The 20,662-nt window shown below is 42.7% G+C and overlaps 2 protein-coding genes and 1 long non-coding RNA gene across 3 annotated transcripts in view; 1 reads left to right on the top strand and 2 right to left on the bottom strand.

Annotated features, from left to right (window-relative positions):
• Positions 1 to 912, bottom strand: part of COPG2 (COPI coat complex subunit gamma 2) — a 126,400-nt gene extending 125,488 nt beyond the window's left edge. The window contains exon 1 of the mRNA XM_032275959.1: positions 792 to 912. Coding sequence (XP_032131850.1) covers positions 792 to 828 — 37 coding nt within the window. The 5' untranslated portion in view covers positions 829 to 912. The remainder of the gene's footprint in view (positions 1 to 791) is intronic.
• On the bottom strand, positions 806 to 17,801 carry TSGA13 (testis specific 13). The gene is made up of 8 exons (XM_032275963.1): positions 17,501 to 17,801; positions 16,061 to 16,234; positions 14,423 to 14,501; positions 12,111 to 12,182; positions 10,665 to 10,877; positions 5,158 to 5,300; positions 4,120 to 4,247; positions 806 to 1,345 (listed from the first exon to the last, which is right to left on the bottom strand). Exons 2-8 carry the CDS (start codon positions 16,081 to 16,083, stop codon positions 1,176 to 1,178), a joined length of 828 nt encoding a protein of 275 aa, XP_032131854.1. The 5' UTR covers positions 16,084 to 16,234; positions 17,501 to 17,801; the 3' UTR covers positions 806 to 1,175.
• LOC116550166 lies at positions 2,635 to 19,405 on the top strand. Its single transcript, XR_004268262.1, has 3 exons — positions 2,635 to 2,646; positions 16,856 to 16,862; positions 19,312 to 19,405. It is a non-coding gene; the product is annotated as an uncharacterized LOC116550166 (long non-coding RNA).
• Positions 19,406 to 20,662: the final 1,257 nt, after the last annotated feature.

Here is a 20,662-nt window from a genome sequence, read left to right as displayed (position 1 = left end):
ATTAATGAGATTGTGGCAGGGTGCTTTTGATTTCCTTAGGCACTATTTTGTGTTTCTAGCACTTGAGAGGCAGAAACGAAGTTTCCCAGAGAATCATGCAGACGTAAAGCTGCAAGAGGCCGTGGAGGTTGACTAACCCAACCCTCTCTCACACTATGGGAGCTGCTACCAAATACTGAGAATTTTTTCTTTTTGAGGCTGCTTGGCATTTTCTTCATTTGCTCTGGACCAAAGATGGGTATCAAGACGCAGGTCACTTATGGACGCCTGAGATTCATCGAGCTGTGTCCCACGGGAGAGTCTTGCCCCGGGCAACCGGACAGAGCCAGGGGCCCCAGGAAAACTATAAGGTACCAGGAACCTGAATGTTCCTCCACACACACCCTGTGCCGTCGACCCCAGCCCCGGGAACAGGGTGCTCCCACTCGGGGTCTGACCCTACCAGCACCCCTTGCCGCGGAGACGCGCGCAAGCCCTCGGCCCCTATCGGGGGCCGGCGCGCAGGGGCGGAGGCGGGTCCGAGGGGCTGCGCCGCGGGAGGGGCGGGGTCGGGGCGCGGGCGGGCGCCAGGGCGAGAGCGCGCGGCCGGAGAGAAGGCTCTGGCGCCCGGGGGAGGGGCTACGGGCAGGCCCCGGGCGGCCGCGAGGGGAGGGGAGGGGCCGGCTCCAGCTCCGGCCCCCTGGCACAGAGGCGCCCACGCCCCCAGCCCCGCCGGCCAGAAAGCAGGTGGCGGCGGGCGGGGGAAGGGGCGCCCCGCGACTGAGGGTGGGCCTCGGAAGCCCCGCGCGTACCAGACTCCTCGTCCTTCTTGTCGAATTTTTTAATCATCTTGGACGACTTCCCAGCGCCCAGACCCACCGCAACCGTCCCAGGCGCCGCAGCGGGCGAGCGGAAGAGGCTGCAGGAAGGCCGGCCCCGCGCTCTCACGCCGGTTGGGCCGCCGCGCCGTCACTCGGGGCCAAGGCCCGCCCTCCCCGGCCGCCCTCGGCTCCCCCGGGACGCAGCCACGCCTTCTCCTTCTTCCGCGGCCCGGCCAAGGCTTAGGCGCTACCCGCCCGGCCGGCGACCCGGGAGCCCACGCTGGCGGCAGCAGGAATGTGGGTTTATTTCATTGGCGACTTATGCGGACCCCTCAGTCTCAGAAGAGCGAGGCGGGAAGCCTGAAGGGTCTGTGTTCACCCAGTGACCGTGGCCTTTTTGATTATCCACTGCGGGGCCCTCCCGTTGCGGAAGGCGCTCTCCCCGGGCGCAGTTCTGGTGGGCATCTCTTCCAGGAGCGATGCGAGTGTCAGTGGTTCCTGAATCACCTTGGAAATCAGCCTTTCACTCGCTAACTTCTTGGAGGCTACAACAAAGCACAGGCACTCTGGTGAATGTGGCTTTTCAAAAGTACTCGAAGGATGCTTAGTGTGAAACGTGAAGGAGACCACTTGGAGGGACCAGAGACTGGTCTTTAAAAGAGGGTAGATTTTGGACTGTGGACTACCACTCCCTACCTACTTTATAATTTTGGATTCCTTCATTTTATCAAAATCCGGTGTAAAACACATTGCCAGTTTAGAGCCCTTGTTCAATCCTGCTTCTTTCAATGATTCCATCTGAATCCATATTGACACTTAAGAAACTCTTTCTGAGTTAGCGTGGATTCATTCGTAATTCATGTTCCTCTTTTTCTCAGAGTGTATGCTTGGCTTTCTGTTCTCTTGTCTAAGAGTGTGGCTAAGAAACTTTGCCTGCCTTTGGCTTCAGTGGCATTACTGTTTAGAAATGTAAATTAGGTCTATATTCAACAGGTTCGTGCCCCTGCAAAATTAGAGAAATTCTAACCTAGATTACAGTCTACATCCTAGAAAAATTATTTCCCTTAAATATAGGTTTAGGATGAACTGTTGATATCCTGCATATGGTATCATTTAAGATTTAACTCTGACTTGACTAAGTTGTACTATTAACTATTATGTTTGCTTTATGTGGCTTATAAAGTTCAATTCATACTTTGTAGGTGGCGTTTTCCTTGAAGGAAATAGAAGTCTGCACTTATTTATTCTGAGGGTGAAAATGAACAGGCTTTGGGGAAGGAAACATCCTCTTCCTCTTCCTTGACTCAAGGGTACTGGTAACCTAGGCAAAGACAGCTGAGAGATAGGCTGAGATAGGCTGAGAGATTCCCAAGAATGGGTAATGCCCTGGAGACCTGCTGGGAAGTAGAAGGACCTGAGTTCAGATTTGAGGCTGACCCTAAGACTAGCCCCTTGTAAAGCAAGATAAATCATTCTCTGCTGTTACTCAGTTTTTCTGGATCTCTATGAAGTTTTGTCTAATACTGCAGGTTGTTTTTAGCTGTACAATATTTAGGGAGTTAAGAGCAGCAGGAGGTGGAAGTGGAGTGGGACGTGGTGACAAATAGGTATTGCAGGAGCAGAGAAGCCTGAAGAAGCCATTTAAGGGATGGTATGTTACGGACCCCAGGCCTCTGGTATCAGGACTATTTGAACTGAGGATGGCTGGCAAAGTGGTTGAGCAATCACTACGATGGCTCTGTGGGACAGGCAAGGAGACTTTAGTGAGTTTTAGAAATTGCTTGAGGAGAGAAACCTAGTAGGAGAAATGGACCTTATCTTAAAACCATGTGCTGGTGAAGTCTGAGTACCCATCAATTATATGTCTAATACACAAATGTGTACTCAGTGCTCCGAAATTCTTCAGTGGGTCCAAACTGCCTACTGGATAAAACCCAAACTCTTATTTAAATATTTAAGACATCGTTGTGGTATTTTTGGTTTTGTTATTGTTGTTTGTTAGTTTGTTTGAGACTGAGTCTCCCTCTGTTGCCCAGGCTGGAGTGTAGTGGCATGATCTCGGCTCACTGCAACCTCCACCTCCTGGGTGCAAGTGATTCTCCTGCCTCAGCCTCCCAAATATCTGGGATAACAGCCACACACCACCACGCCTGGCTACATTTTTTTGTATTTTTAGTAGAGACGGGGTTTCACCATGTTAGCCAGGATGGTCTCCATCTCCTGACCTCGTGATCCACCCATCTTGGCCTCCCAAAGTGCTAGGATTACAGGCATGAGCCACCACACCTGGCCATTTGTTTGCTTTTCAGACAGGGTCTCACTCTGTTACCCAGGCTGGAGTGCAGTGGCACAATCACAGCTAACTGCAGCCTTGAACTCCTAGGCTCAAGCTACCCTCCTTCTGCAAGCCCCCCAAGTAGCTCACACTACAGGGGCATGCCACCACATCCTGTTAATTTTTTAACATTATTTTTTGTAGAGACAGGGTCTCACTATGTTACCCAGGCTAGTGTCAAGCTCCTGGCCTCCAGCAATCCTCCGGCCTCAGCCTCCCAAACTGTGGGGATTACAGATGCACCCACCCTCTCAAGGCCTTTTATGATCTGTTTCATCTCTTTCACATATTGAAAATGCTATTATTGGTGCTTGATAAGTGTCTAACACTAGTAGGAACCCTAGAAATATGTTAAATAAATGGTAATATGTGAGGAGGATTCTCATTGTACCCTCTGCCACGCAACCCTATTCCAAGCCCCTCCCCATCCCCTACCCCAATCCCAGAGACTTTTTGTACCTCTAAGACACACAGACTTATCCTTTGGACCTTTTAGAGCAGTTTTTCCTCAAAGTATAATATGCATACCACTGGGTGGTTCTAGGTGGTACATAAACATTTTAAAATTTAATTGTTATAAATTTGACTTACGTGTTTCAGAAAAATGTATAATTTGTACATCAAAACCATGATGTCAATGATATAGTATTAATTAGGACAAGAATTTTTAAAAAGTATTTTGAAGAAAAATGCTAAGTAAATAATAGAGCAAATAATACATCAATATGGCAAAAACTCTTAAAGTGGTAGGTGATGTAGCTTAGGAAACACTGCTAGAGCTTTCTTGAAATTTGAGGATTTAAACAGGGTGCAAAGCTTTGTACCTCCTGAGCCTCTATTTGTTATTAGCTTCCATGCTATAGGGAGAAATAGTCTCCACAACTACGAGAGAAGCCAGTTGGCCACATCTATAATCCTCATGGATTCTAGCTCTAGCCCACATCTCAGTCCAGTAAGCCTTTGCTTTGGAAGAGAGGAGCTTACCATCTTTCCTCATCTCTCTCTCATGGACTGGAGCAAAGGTGAGCTGAGGGTACATTTTTTTCTGTGTCCTCAAAGCGTAGACTTTTGAATACTTCCCTTCGCTCTTGAAATCATTGTCGGTGGAAAACCTTAACAAAGAAAGTTCTTTTTTTAGTAGATGCTAGGGTAGGGGATTCATGGAACCATTTACTTTATTTTATTGATTTATTTTGAGACAAGAATCTCATTCAGTCACCCAAACTGGAGTGCAGTGGCGTGACCTCAGCTCACTGCAACCTCTACCTCCCAGGTTCAAGTGATTCTCCTGCCTAAGCCTCCCAAGTAGCTGGGATTACAGGCACTTGCCACCATACCCAGCTAATTTTTGTATTTTTAGTAGAGACAGGATTTCACCATATTGGCCAGGCTGATCTCAAACTCCTGACCTCAACTGATCTGCCCACCTTGGCCTCTCAAAGTGCTGAGATTACAGGCATGAGCCATCATGCCCAGCCCCACCATTCACTTCAAAGTTAGCTACATTCTCAGAGAGGACAAGGCAATGACAGGAGGCTGTTGATTGGTGCCAGGCAGGAGTATTGTTCCACCGCAAGAGATGTTTCTGAACTTAGCACTGTAAACCTTTGAAGGAACTCCAGAATCTTCTTTCTCCTCTCTAAACTACACATAGGCTGCTCTTGTAAGTAGTTTCAAATAAAACCACTTTTGTATAACGTGTTCTCATAACACATTATTCCTATGCTATAGCGCCTAACTTGCACTGAGGCTACTTCTTTTTTTTTTTCTGTTTCTTCAAAGCACAGACCTTGGAATATTTCCCTTCAATCATGAAACCATTGCCAATGGAAAACCTTAGTTTTGCATGACTGTTTCTCTTTCATTAGAGTGTGAATGAGGTTAGGGTCATGTAGGGAAGTCATGTCTTATTATCAGTGTACAACCAAAAAATATGTCCTTAAATTGTACAGCGAAGAACCAGTAACATGAACAGGGAAAAGATAGGAAAGAAAGTGAGTACAAGAAGAAGGAAGACTTCACCTAAACCATTGTTCTCGTGTGGATGTGGGATCGTCCGACAGTATCAAAGGGAAAATTGGTTTCAGCTTAGATCTTAACTTTTTTTTCTGAGGCATGAAGGGCAGCCAGGGGTTCTCAGTGGGTTTGTGCTGATGATGACTTTCCTGTAGGGAAACAAAAGGAAAGAAGAGTGAGAGATAGTAAGCTGAGTCCTTGGGGATTTAAAGGCTGGACCGAGTTCCTGGACTAAGTTCTAATTCCCTTACAGTGATGCAACAAAACCTGTCAGAGGGGGAAGTGGGAACTCAGAAACCAGAATCAAGAAAGCAGTTCCCTGGAAGGGAAAACACACATTTGGTGTTCTTGTCCAAAGCCTGGTCAGTTTCCTAAGTAATTGATTAAATTTGCTTACTGGACCTTGGAAGCGAATGGCAGAGAAAGTTACCTAGCCTGGGGAAGGATTCAAGCAACGAACTCCTTGGGAAACTAAACATTTGACAATAAATTGGGAAATAGATCAATGGGACTCTAACCTTCATTTCTTGAAGATGGCTGCCTCCTCCACATTCCATTCTCCTTAATCAGAAGGCCATGGAATGGGATGTTGTGAGGTAATAATTATATCGTTACTAAAGGTCATAGAATCAAAGTCTTTCAGAAAGAATCTTAAGTCATCCAGTCTGTTTGTTTGACACTCGGCCCCTCCATAATCTCACTATCAAGTGGTCAATCTTTCTACACCTAAAAAAAGAAAAAGATTTCATCTTTGATCAGCCATTAGATTTCTCCCTGTAACCTTTACCCTGTAGTCCAGACAGAACAAATCTAGCCTTTCTTCCTTAAAGTCCTTAAACATTTTGAAGAAATCCATGACATTCCTCCTAAGCTCTGTCTCTTCTAGGCTAAACATTGCCAATATCCTGAACTTTTCTTCATACGACATGGCTTTGGGTTCCTTTTTTTTTTTTTTTTTTTAATCTAATTTGAGAAAGCTACAATTCATGTCCTAATGTGTGGCAATCTGAAACAAAAACAATATGTCAGGTATAGTAATTGCATGGCATAGATACCCTGACCCCATGAAAGTGTCTGTTCAAAAGTCAGCTGACTGTGGTGGCTCACTCCTGTAATCCCAGCACTTTGGGAGGCCAAGGCGGTGGATCATTTGCGGTCAGGAGTTCGAGACCAGCCTGACGAACATGGTGAAACCCCATCTCTACTAAAAATACAAGAATATTAGCCTGATCTGGTGGCAGGCTCCTGTAGTCCAGCTACTTGGGAGGCTGAGGCAGGAGAACTGTTTGAATCTGGGAGCTGGAGGTTGCAGTAAGCCAAGATTGTGCCTCTGCACTCCAGCCTAGATGACAGAGCGAGACTCCATCTCAAAAAAAAAAAAGAAAAACAACAATGAAGAATCATCAATTCTGAGAGCCTTCTTAATGGCACTAACATTGCCACTCACATTCATCATATTCCATCTCCTTATCTTGCTTTGTCATGGCATTTATCACATTATACGTTATCTGTGTGATCATTTAGTTGTTTATGGTCTGTCTAAGTCACTAGAATTTAGCTTCATTAGAGCAAAGAATTGGTCTTAGTCATTAATATATCCCTAGCATCCCTAATAATGCCTGGCACGTAGTAGGTGTTCAATAAACATTTGTTGAATAAATGACCAAACTAACATATTGAGCTTTTGCTATCAGAATCTTAAAGCCTTTTTGTCTTTAATACTTGCTGTTTCTGAACCATGTCTTTTCAATTCTGAACTTATTCTCTTTAAGCTTTTCTATTAGGCTGGTGTAAAAGTAATGGCAGCTTTGTAATTATAATGGCAAAAGCTGCAGTTACTTTTGCACCAACCTAATTATTTTAAGGAAAAGAAACCCATTTGAGTCATCTTAAATAATAGGTGTTCTACTGTACGAGCACATCTGCCTAGGAGCTAAGATATAGATAACTATCCAGCCATAAGAAGAGCAAAAACTTAGCAGAGCTGGACCTCATAGCAGAAAAACAGTAACTGGAAAGTTATTTGGAATCCAAGATGGCACTAGCAAAGGACCACCGTCTTAACGCAAACATATTACTCACATGTTTCTCCTATTTTCTTCCTATCTGCTTCCTTCTCCTTCCTCTACCTTGTTCAGTCCTCACCTTTATTCCATATATATATGGGTTTCTTCTACCTATAGCTTCGCTTATTCACTTCTACTTGCTACTTCCTGTAACTTCAGCCCTCCTATACTCTACTTCATGGCTTCCTCATCACTATCTTTCTTCCTCATGGTTTGAGTCTTTTGTAGCCCCACTCCATGTCCTTTTAGCTTTCGTTCCTACTGCTTCAGTCTTTTCATTTCTCAATTCAGACCTGGAAACAAGAATCTGATTAGCTCAGGGATTCTGGGTGTTGGTAGGTTGGTTGGCTTTTGTTTTGATTTGGGTTTTTTGTTTTTTGTTTTTTTTTGAGATGGAGTCTCACTCTGTGGCCAGGCTGTAGTGCAGTGGCACAGTCTTGGCACACTGCAACCTCCCCCTCTTGGGTTCAAATGATTCTCCTTCCTCAGCCTCTCGAATAGCTGGGCCTACAGGTACGCACCACCACACCCAGCTAATTTTTGTATTTTTAATAGAGATGAGGTTACACCACGTTGGCCAGGATGGTCTCAATGGCCTGACCTTGTGATCCGCCTGCCTCAGCCTTCCAAAGTGCTGGGATTACAGGCATGAGCCACCATGCCCAGCCTGTTTTGGCTTTAGGGTACCAGTCCACATCACAGGTCACCACCCAGCCTATGAATTTTGCTTTGCTGGGCCTGATATCCTCCTCTGGTCTCAGCTAGGAGTGCGGACAGGGCCACATTTGTACAAAATAGGATCTCTTAGGACATTGCCTTACTCAGGAGACTGTGGTAGGGTCTGTTTCACTTAGAAGGGGCTGTTAGTATAATAATCATTATAATAGATATATTTAGTACATTCCACAAGTTGCCTACTAGAATTCATGCTGTTTCTGGATGCATGCCCAGGTATAGCAAAGAATGCTTTTCTTACATATGATCCTAGATTTATAAAAGATTATCACATTTGTCCAGCAAGGGAAGGAAAGGATGCTGCATGAATTATTAAAGAGGCATTGTGGATATCAGATGTTTCAATCTTATTGGGCTTGTTCCAGTCGGATAGCCCCATAAAATAATCATTGTGCCAGTCTTTGAGCCTTAATTCTGTCCATTAATACAACTTGGAGCCTTAACTCTGTTTGTTAATACAACTTGGAGCCTAACTCTGTCCATTAATACAATTTGACAGTACCACAATTTGCTCATCAATATGATTAGGTTCTGCACCTGAACCGGAGGGTTCACAAAGTTGGCAGGCTATTAGAAGAAAGCTCTTCCTGCACCCAGTTTATATGATACCTTTGTATTTCCTTCTGCCCATGAAGCAGGGCAATCCTAGCCTGGCATTCATCCCTTTCCCAATGTATGGTCCACCCATGTCATGGGAAACTACCACTGAGCTTACCTTCAAAGGGCACAAATTCTGAGACCCAAAAGACCACAGGCAGTAAATTCATTAACTCCTTTGTTAGTATATATCATTGGATATCAGCATTTCATCTTCCACTTGGAGGGGAATCTCTCACAGCCAACCATCTAGCAACTAAGGAAACACTAACTCCAAATTCACCACATTTTATTATAAGGGTCTCACTTGGGTAATCCCATGCCCCGCATTAACTTTCTACTAGAATCCTTTGTTTGCACTTTCACTTAACTCATTGATTTAATTTGTTCTTGTTAAATTAGACCTGCTCTCAAGGCTGTCAAGACCTCTTTTAGATTTTGATTCTTAAATATCTCTTAATGCAATTTTCTCTACTTCCTATGCTAATGATTTAGTTCAAGTCTTCAGTATCTCTCACCTTGACTACTGTAATATCATAACTTATCTTTCTTAGTTTTGTCTCTTCCACAACTACTAATGCACCTTTCTTCAACCACCAAAATAGTCTTTCTAAAGTGCAAATTTGATCACATCCTTTTGTCTCCTGCCATTTACTCTTTTGTTTTGTTTCGTTTTGAGGTGGAGTCTTGCCCTGTTGCCCAGGCTGGAGTACAGTGGCACTATCTCGTCTTGCTGCAACTTCCACCTCCAGGTTCAAGTGATTCTCCTCCCTCAGCCTCCTGAGTAGCTGGGACTACAGGCATGCACCACCACACGTGGCTAATTTTTGTATTTTTAGTGGAGATGGGATTTCACCATGTTGGCCAAGCTGGTCTCAAACTCCTGATCTCAAGTGATCTGCCTGCCTCGGCCTCCCAAAGTGCTGGGATTACAGGCATGAGCCACCATGCCCCACCCTGCCATTTATTCAATTACATCTTCCTGAATGCACCTCATTTTCCCATGTCTCCATCCCTTTGTACTTTCTTCAGATTTGATATTTTCCTGTTCTTTTGTCATGGGTCACCTCCCTACTCACTGTCTTTTTCCCAACAGAAATACTGTATCCTGCATTACTTCTGTATCTTGTATATTCTTCTATTACTTTTACATATCTCATTTATGGATCTCTCTCCTATTAGACTCCAGGTTCCTTCAAGATAGAGACTGTCCTGTAATCATCTTGCTTATTGTATGCTCAGCAATTGCTTATTGAGTAGAATTTGAACTTCTTTAGTCTATAAAGGAGTTTCAAAGGTTTGGCTAGTGTGGTGGTAATTCCCTCTTCTGAAACCTGAAAGCAATGTGTATTAAAGCATTATCCTTTACTCCTTTCCCATTTAGATATCCATCGCTGTTTTTAGTCCTCATTTCCTGACTCATCTTTAACTACTTTGTTCTTAACTAGAAAGTCAGTGGCCAGTCTACCCTTTGTTAGTTACAAATTAATTATCTTTGGTCAAAGAGGGGCACTTTCCAATGAAGACCCCATTTTCTCCCTGCAACGAAGTTTCAGCACCCAATTTATTGAATTCTGATTCCCAGGTTCCCTAGATGCTGTTTTGTGAAGCATACGGCCAGGAAGGAATAAGAAGGAAGAGATAGGCCAAGTGCAGTGGCTCATACCTATAATCCCATCAAATGATTCTGGAGAATCACTTGATAATTATTTGTGCCCTTTGAAGGTAAGCTCAGTGGTAGTTTCCCATGGCATGGGTGGACCATACACTGAGAAAGGGATGAATGCCAGGCTAGGAGTGAGACCCCCGCCTCTACAAAAATAATTTTAAAAAAATTTAGTCGGGCATGGTGGTGCACACCTGTAGTCCCAGCTATTCAGGAGGTTGAGACGGGAAGATTGTTTGAGCCCAAGAGGTTGAGGCTGCAGTGAGCCATGATTGTGCCACTGCAGTCTGGCCTGGGTGACAGAGTGAGACCCTGTCTCAAACAAACAAACAAAAAAGGAAGAGGTAGTTTTCTGAGTACCATTCTCCATGTTAAGTTAGCCTCCTTCTCAAAGCTAACTCCTAATTCTCCAGGGTCCACATTTCGGGTGCCAGGAGACTTCTGCTTACCATGATCTCAAGCAGTAACTCCTTGGAAAAGTATTTTGATGCACTCTCCTTGTCTTGCTGGGTCATTGAGCAGGGAGGTGGGTTGTTGGTCATAATCAGTAAGGTCTTATCCTGGTCATACTCTGTTACTTTTAACATGAAGCTTGTGGTTTTCTTGTTTTGAGCCAGGAATTTCTGTAGCGCAGTGGCCTTTAAAGGCTTATAGTACTGGGCCTGAGCAGACAGAAAGGTTTCCAGAGAGGAAAAGAGATTAGGTCAATGGCAGGTTTAACAAATCATCTGGCTAATACTTTGCCTCTGTGGGGTAAGAACAGAAGCTAGACAAACTTGCTGCAAAATTTCTGGGGTTTTTTGTTTTTGTTTTTTTGAGATGGACTCTCACTCTGGTGCCTAGGCTGGAGTGCAGTGGCATGATCACAACTCACTGCAACCGAGACCTTCCAGGCCCAAGTGATTCTCCTGCCTCAGCCTCATAAGTAGCTGGGATTACAGGTACATGCCACCCTACCCAGCTGATTTTTTTGTGGGTTTTTTTGTTTTTGTTTTGTAGAGATGAGAGTTTTGCTGTGTTGCCCAGGCTGGTCTCAAACTCCTGGGCTCAGGCAATACACCCGTCTCAGCCTCCCAAAGTACTGAGATAACAGGAGTGAGTCATCACACACAGCCCTAAAATGTGCGTATCAGAAACTGTCTGAAGCTCTCAGTCCCTCTCTTCCCTTGAGGCATTCCCCTGAAAATACACTAAAGGTTTCCATGGTAAAAGGAGTTAGGAAATTTAATTCTTCCAACATAGTGGCGCAAACAGAAAAATTTCTATGTGGCTAAACCTAATTGGCCTCGTCTCTACGACTCTCTCTAAGGTGCGGGGTGGGGGAAAACCACCAGGGAACAAGTCTTGCTCAGGGAGTTCTTTAGGCATAGGCACAGCCAAGGGCAACACCCTTCCATGTTTATGTCTTCCCACACACCAACATTTCTCAGGCACAACCACATTCGCATGCATTCACAAGCACAACGTCAAAAAGGAAAATCAGTCATGAAAGACAGCCTGTCACTTAAGGTAGGGATGAAGAAGGAGCAGTCCCACTACATTTGCTTTTCTCTCAATAGGAGAAAGGCAGAGGATTAGAGGGGAAGGAAGTGAAAGGGAGACAGTGGATTATAAATATATATTTTTTTCTGACCATAATATGTTTTCTCAACTTAAAAAACTCAGCTGTGGGGATCCACTTCCTTCCCAGTTCTCGTCTCCCACTTTGCCACCCCAGTTCTCAGCACTGCGTCTGGCATCATAACCTAGCTGCAGCTCTGCCTGCCTGTCCCAACAGTATGCACACTCACAGAAGCTGGGGACACTTGGAAGCATTAGGGACACCTGCAGTGGGCATCTGCACCACTGCTGGAACTTCCCCTGAGAGATCCTGTGGGAACGCTTTTTCCACCTACCAAATTTGGATGGACTGTGTAATGCCGAAGGTTCTTTAGAACAAATTTCGATCTCCCAACTGCATCAAAAATCTAAAGACAATAATCAAAGTTAGTGGTTTGAAATTGCACCTATGCTAAACAGTATTCCATTCCTTACCTCACCGTAGTCTCGCCAGAGAACTGGTCTCTACCTTACACTAAGTGAGAAGTACAGTGTGCTTCAGATTCTGTACTCTGGGGTTTCTGGAACAAGGGCCCCAGCAAGGGAACCTGGATTCTAAGACCTCCTGACTGTGACGCTTGTCAGCGGAAATGGGGCCAGCCTTATGATACGTCAGGAAAAGCCGTTAGGAGGAAAGTAGACAAGGGCAGCTTCGGTTCAGACTGGGACAAATCTCTCCAAGGAGTCACCTCTTTGTTAGGCCTTTTCCATAGAGTTAGGAGTGAAATGAGGTGGAAATCAACATGGAGGACAAATCTTTAAAGAGAAAAGCAAGTCTCAAAAGGGCATTAACCTAAAAGTTGTGGGCACAAGGGAGCCCTAGGACCAACTCTGCCAACTGAACTGGGAGCTGACCTACTTACAGAGAGAGGAAGAAGCAGCGGGGCATGTTGCAATTTTGAACATCTCTGCAGTATGCAGTTCTTCCAGAAGTGTTGCAAAAAATAATTGAATTTTGGTAACACTTCTGTCTACCACTTTGCTTTTTTTTTTTTTTTGGCTGGCGGTAGTCCTGGGTGTTAGTGGATGGTTTGAGTGTCATATTTGGTAGTAGAGGAGCTGAGCCTCTTCCATTCCCTTTCTGCTGACCCAGTGTTCTTGCTTCTCCTCTTGCATAGCCCTGTCTAAGGATGAATCAAGGGGATAAGAACACAAGGAGATAAAAGCTCTGAATTATCTTCTTCTGGCTTGGCATAACCAGAAATCAAAAAAAAAAAAAAAGAAAGAAAAGAAGAGTACATCATAAACCTGTGTTTGGGTCAGCATTTCTTTTTCCTTTTCTTTTTTTTTTTTTAAAGACAGGGTCTTACTCTGTCCACCAGGCTGGAGTGCAGTGGCGCAAACATAGCTCACCTTGAACTCCCAGGCTCGAGTGGTCTTCCCACCTCAGTCTCCCGAACAGCTGGGTCTATAGGCATGCGCCACCACACCCAGCTATTATTTTTTATTTTTTGTAGAGATGGGGGTTTCACTGTGTTGACTAACTCCTGGGCTCAAGTGATCCTCCTGCTTTGACCTCCCAAAGTGCTGGGATTACAGGGGTGAGCCACCACGCCCAGCCTGGCTCAGCATTTCTAAAGATTGCCATACCTCCCCAATCAGATGGTGATATGGTAAGGTGGGTACAGAGAAAAGGGAACATGCACTGAAAAGTGAATAAGGCAAGAGGGCTAATGGAGAAGAGGGAAGCAGTCAGAATGGGACAGAACTGTGAGTTGAGAGGAGGCCCTGCTATGCTCCAGCAAGAAAAGGCCAGAAGTTGGCAATTCTTGGCAGTTGGAGAAGGAGCAGGAAGAAACGTAACAAAGCCACTTCACAAATTCCCTTAGAGAGCATGGGATGCACTATGGGATAGTGGGATGGATCCAAAGACTCAACCATTTAATTTTTACCACCTTATGGAATACTGAAATCCATTTATTGAAAACAAAAATATATTATGAAAAACCTGCTTCACCAAAATGAAATGTATGACATATTTAGAATCACAGAAGTTAGGAAAAACTCATTTGGGAGAAAGGTATGAAGACCTTTTCTTTTTTTTAAAAAAAAAAAAAAAAAAGAAAAACCTTTAGGGGGAAAGTCCATGGTGAAATGTTTTCACTCCTGAAGTTTTCTGAAGTATTGCATATTTGTTCCAAATTAGTCTCCAGCAGTTGACTAAACCTACAAGGTTGTCCAAATTGGAATGTGTTTTTAGTTTTGTCATGTTGAATTGTACTATCTGTGGCTGATTAAATAAAAGTTGGCCTGGAAAATTCACTTGAATATGGTAAATATGGAAAAACAACCAAGATAGTCAACGGAGTTTTGCTACAACAGGTAGCTGTAAAGTCTGCATAAGTTAGGGTGTGACACGCTGTTACTCCCGAAGATGTGTTTCTGCTTCCTGGATTTTATGCCCTGATTTGTTGCTAATGTGTCCTGTCCCTTCTTTTTTTGTGCTCTGTTTCTCTTTGATAACATTTGACAAGTTAACTTTGTTTTCTATATAATTTTTTACTCCTTTTTGCTTTTCAATAGGAAAGTTTGTGATACCCAACTTATTAGGTACACTAAGCAACTCCAAAGAAAAATTAAACATTGAGCACTTACTAACACTCCTCACCTCTTCACCATTGTCAACCATTCCTTTCTCACATTTAGCTGAGCTATATTCTGAAGTCTTTGGTTTGACATTTTGAAACCTGAAAAAGAGGCAGAACATCCGGTTGCATTTTCTGGCTCAGAGACCTAGCCTGCATGTTGTCAGTCTCCCTCAACAAAGTTTGGGAGCCTAACTCAGACAAGTCCAATTAAGGTGATCAGTAATTGACTATGTAGTTTAAAAAAAAAAAAAAAAAGACTCATTATCCAGCCTGCATGCTAGGGAAAAGCAAGACTTCAGTTTGAAGAGTTGAACAAGTGGGACCTTTTGGATGACTCAATGACATCCATTGGGTTGGTTTCTTCTAAAACAGGGATTTTAGATCATTCACAGAAGTGCTGTAATAGACTGCTTAAGGAAATTATTTTGGGCAGTTAGTGCAATACTCTTTAAAACTATCTACTATTTTGAATACTTACCTGCCTATTCTTGCACACGGAAATTGCCCTACCTTGCCAGTGATTGGCCAATGATTAGCCAATGAATCTGTGTGAAGGAATATCGTTAATGGAAACTCACAACTAAGTTTCCAATTCTTGTTGACCTTGCTTGGATTACTAGCTCTCATATCTTCCTAACCACATCTCTAAAGACTTCTTTTCTTATAACTGGGGTGGTAAAAAATAATCATCAATGGCAAATATTTCTGTACTCTGCTCATTTACTTACTTTTCCATCCCTCACCCTAATACCAATTATCTTTGTGGAAAAGTAGGGTGGAGCAGATTCTACTCTTTGCTATTCTTTTAAAACCATTTGCTGATGGAATATAATGTAAGATACTCATCAGTGAGATTTGGTTAATGATTAAGAGAAATAGCCTGCTTCCTCCTTGGAGATAGTTCCATTGTGGGGCTAAATTAGCTCAGAGTAAGAAGAATTCTGTAACTATCTCAGCTAGACCTCTCTCCTTTAAAAATGAGGATAGCAGAATAAGGACCAAAATAAAAGTAGAAATAGCCAAGCTATGTAGTTTGTAGGTCAACTGGCTATAACATACTACAAATACTCCCCAAATCCATGGTTAAATCTCATTCAAGGATGGCTACCTTCCATTGTTGCTGGCCACCAACTGCATTATTAACTCAGGTCAGAGGTCTTAAAAACAGTCCCAATTGGAGCAGGTGACCCATGATGAAGAGACCAAAATTCATCCCAACTTAATATCTTAAAATGTGTACCCTTTTAATATGTCTTATTGCATTGTTATCTAATAATTAGTAATACAGTATAATATTTATTGTAGCATTTTCAGAATGAAATGATACCTTTTAGGTATCTTTGATACCTAAAAGGAAGCACAGAATCCCAGATACTTTTCTTCATGGCCAATAAGGCATAGAGCTATATGAAAAGTGCTTCTTTAGCCCAACAGCATCTCTGGAACAAGCTGCTGCTTTCTTTTTGACTAAAGTTCCTCTTGTTGTTGCTTGAAATACAGACCAAGGTCTGGTTTTTGATCCAGGGACAACCAGTCAATTAAAATACGTGTAATCAGGGTCTACTCTGTGACCAGCACCATTCAGAGTGCTGTGGGCCATGCAATAAGTTAATATAAAGTGGTATTTATAATTTAGTTGGGCAAATAAGACTACATACTTGGTTTGTCTCTTTTGGCTCATTGCTGTTGACTGCTAGTTGGCCAACCCAAGGCAGTTATTCACCCGAGGCCAAATTCAGTGTCTCTGAATAGTCCACGTTCTGCAGGGGGTTCGATTCAATCCAAATATTCTTTCCTTAGCACACAGTGTGTGCTCAGCCCCATTCTTGAGCCTGTATGGGAAACAAAAAAAGACCGATAAGTGCTATTAAACACGTAGAAAATGCACAAGACAACATGTTGATGCTTGCCCTTAGAAATTAAGTTTATTTGTCAAATGGGGGGAGATGGGAGAAGGTGATTATCTGATGTAAAACAATAATGACAAATACATTAGGTAAGTCACTTTATCTCTTGGAGTCTCAATTTCTTTACCTGCAAAATGGAAAGTATTAAGTAAATAATTTCAAGGTGACATTCTAAATCCATGATAGTGATGAGACTTACCTATAAGAAGATCTGAAATAAAATTAATTCACGTGTCCATAGTAGGTGAAAGGTGGAAAAGCGTCCATCTTTCAATTTTCTACTCTCAACAAAGCCATGCTCATCCATAGATTAGGCCTGAAAAGCTGGGGAAAGGGTGTGTATATACTGGAGGTGGAGGGATTGCTATACTTTTTGATATAGAACAAGCTGATAAGGTAGAACCCACCATTTAGAGAAAAGAAAGGTCAAAGAGACTTGGAGATGTTTCCTAAAGGATGTGGAGCTTGAGCAGAACCTCAAAGGATGGTGTATGAAGTAGTCTAATTGGAAGATTATTTGTTGTTGTTAGGCAGGAAGAAAAAAAGCAGGTAGGTAGCATGGAATCACATTATAGGAACCTTGACAATTAAGTAGAGCTTTGAAAAGACCTCCATCAGCCCAAGTTCCTATGAAGCTCACAAGTTTAGTGGAAAGGTCTGTGTTACTGTTGATAGTATTGATAGGTGATTGTTTAAGGTTTGTTTGTGTTTAGGGTTTAGAGATTGTTAGAGTTTAGGGTTTATGTCTTGATGTTAGACAAACCCTAAAGATGATTGTCTATAGTTTACTTTTTTAAGTTAATTAATTAATTAATTAATTTTTGAGACACAGTTTTGCTCTGTCGCCAGGCTGGAGTGCTGTGGCGCTATCTTGGCTCACTATAGCCTCGGCCTCTCTGGCTCAAGCAATTCTCCTGCTTGAGCCTCCTGAGTAGCTGGGACTACAGGCATGAGCTGCCACACTTGGCTAATTTTTTTGTATTCTTAGTAGAGACAGGGTTTCACTATGTTGGCCAAGATGGTCTTGATCTCCTGACATTGTGATTCACCTGCCTCAGCCTCCCAAAGTGCTGGCATTACAGGCATGAGCCACTGCCCCAGCCTTGTCTAGAGTTTATGACAAGACTGAGATAAGCCCTAAAAGTTCCCTTCTAGGGAAATAGACTAATAAGCTTTTTACCCTTTTCTCACCTTTAGTTTTTCTGGAATTGTAAGTCCAGTTTATGTGTATGTTGAAACTAAAATAACAATGAGCTGTCAAATTGGGCAGTATAAGTCGGGTTGTTAGCCTGCAACCCAGGCTGAAAAACAAATCACACAAACACAAAAAAACTACATTCAAAATAAGAATGGAAGAATCTGGTGTACACTACCTTCAAGAACATCAGGAAATCACAGTTTGGTGAGGAAGGCAAAAAGCTTTGGCTTGGGAACTTTCCATTTTGAAAATATCTTAATTGTTCTTTTCTGGATTCTGGAGAGGGAATTTGTGATGAGCAGGCAATCTAGAATGCTGAGGTGTTCTATGTTGGAGACAGAGAATGAAAAGGCCAAAGACAGACATACTTAAACAAAATCTGCCAATCTCTTATTTTTTTCAGCCTATGACTTACACACACACACACAAACACACACACACACACCCCTTCACCATGCCTTAATTTACCTCTACCTAAGCCAACGTTTTCACTGCATTCTTCAAATGCAGTGAGCATTTTTTCTTATTCCTCATACTTAAAATGCTTTCCCCAATCTCTTCAGCCATTTGAATCTTCTTTCTTTAGGTTACTACTCAGGTCATTGCTCTAAAGAGATGACTTTCTAGATGAATACAATCCCAAATTCCAGACTATAGGCATTGGGTTTTGTGCATATCATGGTATAGTAACTTGTAGTTCTATTTGCACTTCTCTTATGTGTGGGTCTTGTCTGCCTCCTAAGCTGTGAGCCTCTTAAAAGTGGAAATGTAAATTTTAGACATATCTGTGCCCCCCTCCAAGTGATTTGCATCTCATGCATTCAAAGCTAGTATTTGCTTATTTCAATATATTTGCTCAACATTTATGACATAGTAGACCCTCTCCTAGGTGATGAGAACAAAATATAAATCAGATGTAATTCTTGAGCTTCTTAAGGAGCTCACAGTTTAGCCAGGAAGAGAGACGAAGAAACGGTTGATTGCAGCAGAATGGAATGCCAAATTAGATCTAAGTTTAGGGTACTATGGAAGCAAAAAGGAAGGGGACTTAATCTAGACTGAGAAAAGACTGGGAGAGATTTAGAACTATTGCCTAAACTGAGCTGGGGACGATGAGTGTGAATTAACCAGGTGATGAGAGGACAGACATTTGAGAAAGAAGGAGAAAGAAGCACGGGGGAAGGGTAGTGAGCGGTGAGACTATAGAGGTAGACAGGATCTAAATCCTAAAATGAAGTATTTGATAGAAAGTTTGTAGGTCATTCTGAGTCATGAAGAGCTATCAAGAGATTTTAAATGAGATATAATCTCCTTATTGAACAATATATATTTTAGAAATATAAAAATAGTGTTATATGAACTACAGATTGGAAATACGCAAAGAGGTCTTTCAGAAGTCTATGACAGTACTGAGGAGGGGCTGAGAAATTATAAGGGCCTGTAGCCATTATAAATTAGTGCCATACACTCCTGTCTCCTAGCCCTGGATGATTTTTCAAAGGTGGCCAACCACATTATACAAGGAATTTGAAAGTTTGATAAAGACACGCAGAGCTGAAAGATGATTGCACCTGAGTTACCTCATGTGGTATCCCAGGCTGGAAGACTGTGCACACTCTACCTTCTGAGGGCCCCAGAGTTGCCCCAGATCTAGTCCTTCCTGAAGCATGGCTATTCAATTTTCCCTTCAGTTCTGTGAGTTTTCCTAATATTCTTTCAAACAAATCCTTTTTTCCCTCAGTGTTTATTTCTGTGGTTTATGAGCAAAAAACAAACAAACGTTAAACTAATTTAGGCGCTGAAGCAGGGTGTCCAATCTTTTGGCGTCCCTGGGGCACACTGGAAGAATTGTGCTGGGCCACACATAAAATACTCTAACAATAGCTGACAAGCTAAAACAAATCACACCAAAAAAAACCAAAAAAAACAAAAAAACAAAAAACAAACAAAAAAAAACCTCATAATGTTTTTGAATTTGTATTGGGCTGCATTCAAAGCCATCCTGACCACATGTGGCCTGTGGGTCATAGGTTGGACCAGCTTGCTCTAAAGCAAGGTAGTGGCGGTGAACAGGGATAAAAAAGGATACCTGAAAGATGTTAGGAGGGTAGAATTAATAGAACTTGGTAACTAGTTGAATACGTGGGCTATGGACTATAATCACATTTTTAGCTTGGTTACCTGAGTCAATGGATGTGCAAGTTACCAAATTAGAGAATAAAGGAAATGGAGCAAGTTTGGGGGATAAATGATGAATTTTGTTTTTGGTCTGTTGAGTATGAGGCAGATGTGAGGATATCATCTAGTAAGTGGTTTAAAATATGGGTCTGGAGCTCAGGAGGGACACATTTGGTACTATAGATTGAATTTTTATATCCCTTGTCTCCCTAAATTCATGTTGACACTGAGTCCCTAATGATGAGGGTGTTAGGATGTGGAGCCTTTGGGGGTCCATTAATGCCCTTATAGAAGAGCCTTCAAAAGCACAACTTTGCTCCCTCTCCTATGTGAGGACACAGCAAAAAGCAGGTCCTCACCAGACACCAAAGGTGGCAGCACCTTGATTTTGACTTCCCAGCCTCTGGAACTGCGAGAAATAAATTCCTATTGTTTATAAGCCACCCAGTTTATGGTATTTTGTTATAGCAGCCTGAACAGACTAAGATATTTGGGTAGAATTATACATTTGGAAGTCAGCCTCAAGTGTTATGTGCTAATTGAAGCCCCTGGACTAGAACAGATCAAGTAGAAAAAATGGTGGACTAACAAGAGACTCAAGCACAGAGCCAAGCCCCAGACTACACAAACATCTGAGCAAGAGCATCATAAATAAATTTTGTGAAGACCACAGAAAAGGAGTGGCCAGAGATTGGAGGAGAACCAGGAGGAAGTGGCCACAGATGGGATGATATCATTGGAAGGGATGCTATTATGAAAAAAGAAACAAACTCTTTAGCTTAAGGCAGCAACTTTTGAAGGTATAGAAAAAGATTAAAACTTGCAAAAACAAACAAAAGCTTAATAAGCAATCCAATGCTGCCAATTATAAAGCAGATAAATCTAGACTGAAAAAAACCTACAGGGCTTAGGGGTGAGAAGGAAGCTCTTCAGCAAGTCTCTTCTGTCTCACTCTCCCACTTTGCTTTCTCTCAAGA

The sequence above is a fragment of the Sapajus apella genome, unplaced genomic scaffold (genome assembly GCF_009761245.1).
Source record: "Sapajus apella isolate SASKATOON/1434 unplaced genomic scaffold, GSC_monkey_1.0 scaffold7, whole genome shotgun sequence".
NCBI classification, from domain to species: Eukaryota; Metazoa; Chordata; class Mammalia; order Primates; family Cebidae; genus Sapajus; species Sapajus apella.
The sequence above is the reverse complement of the archived record's forward strand: the minus strand, read 5'-3'. Positions and strand labels throughout refer to the sequence as shown.

What these genes read in the sequence shown, in the direction of transcription:
- TSGA13 (XM_032275963.1), bottom strand. Translation starts at nt 16,083, where the DNA reads ATGAGCCAAAAGAGACAAACCAA. An exon ending in ACACAGTCCATCCAAATTTG is followed by an intron (nt 10,878 to 12,110) that starts GTAGGTGGAAAA and finishes CTGTCTGCTCAG; the next exon opens with GCCCAGTACTATAAGCCTTT. An exon ending in GAGAGAGATGAGGAAAGATG is followed by an intron (nt 1,346 to 4,119) that starts GTAAGCTCCTCT and finishes GCTTTGTTGTAG; the next exon opens with CCTCCAAGAAGTTAGCGAGT.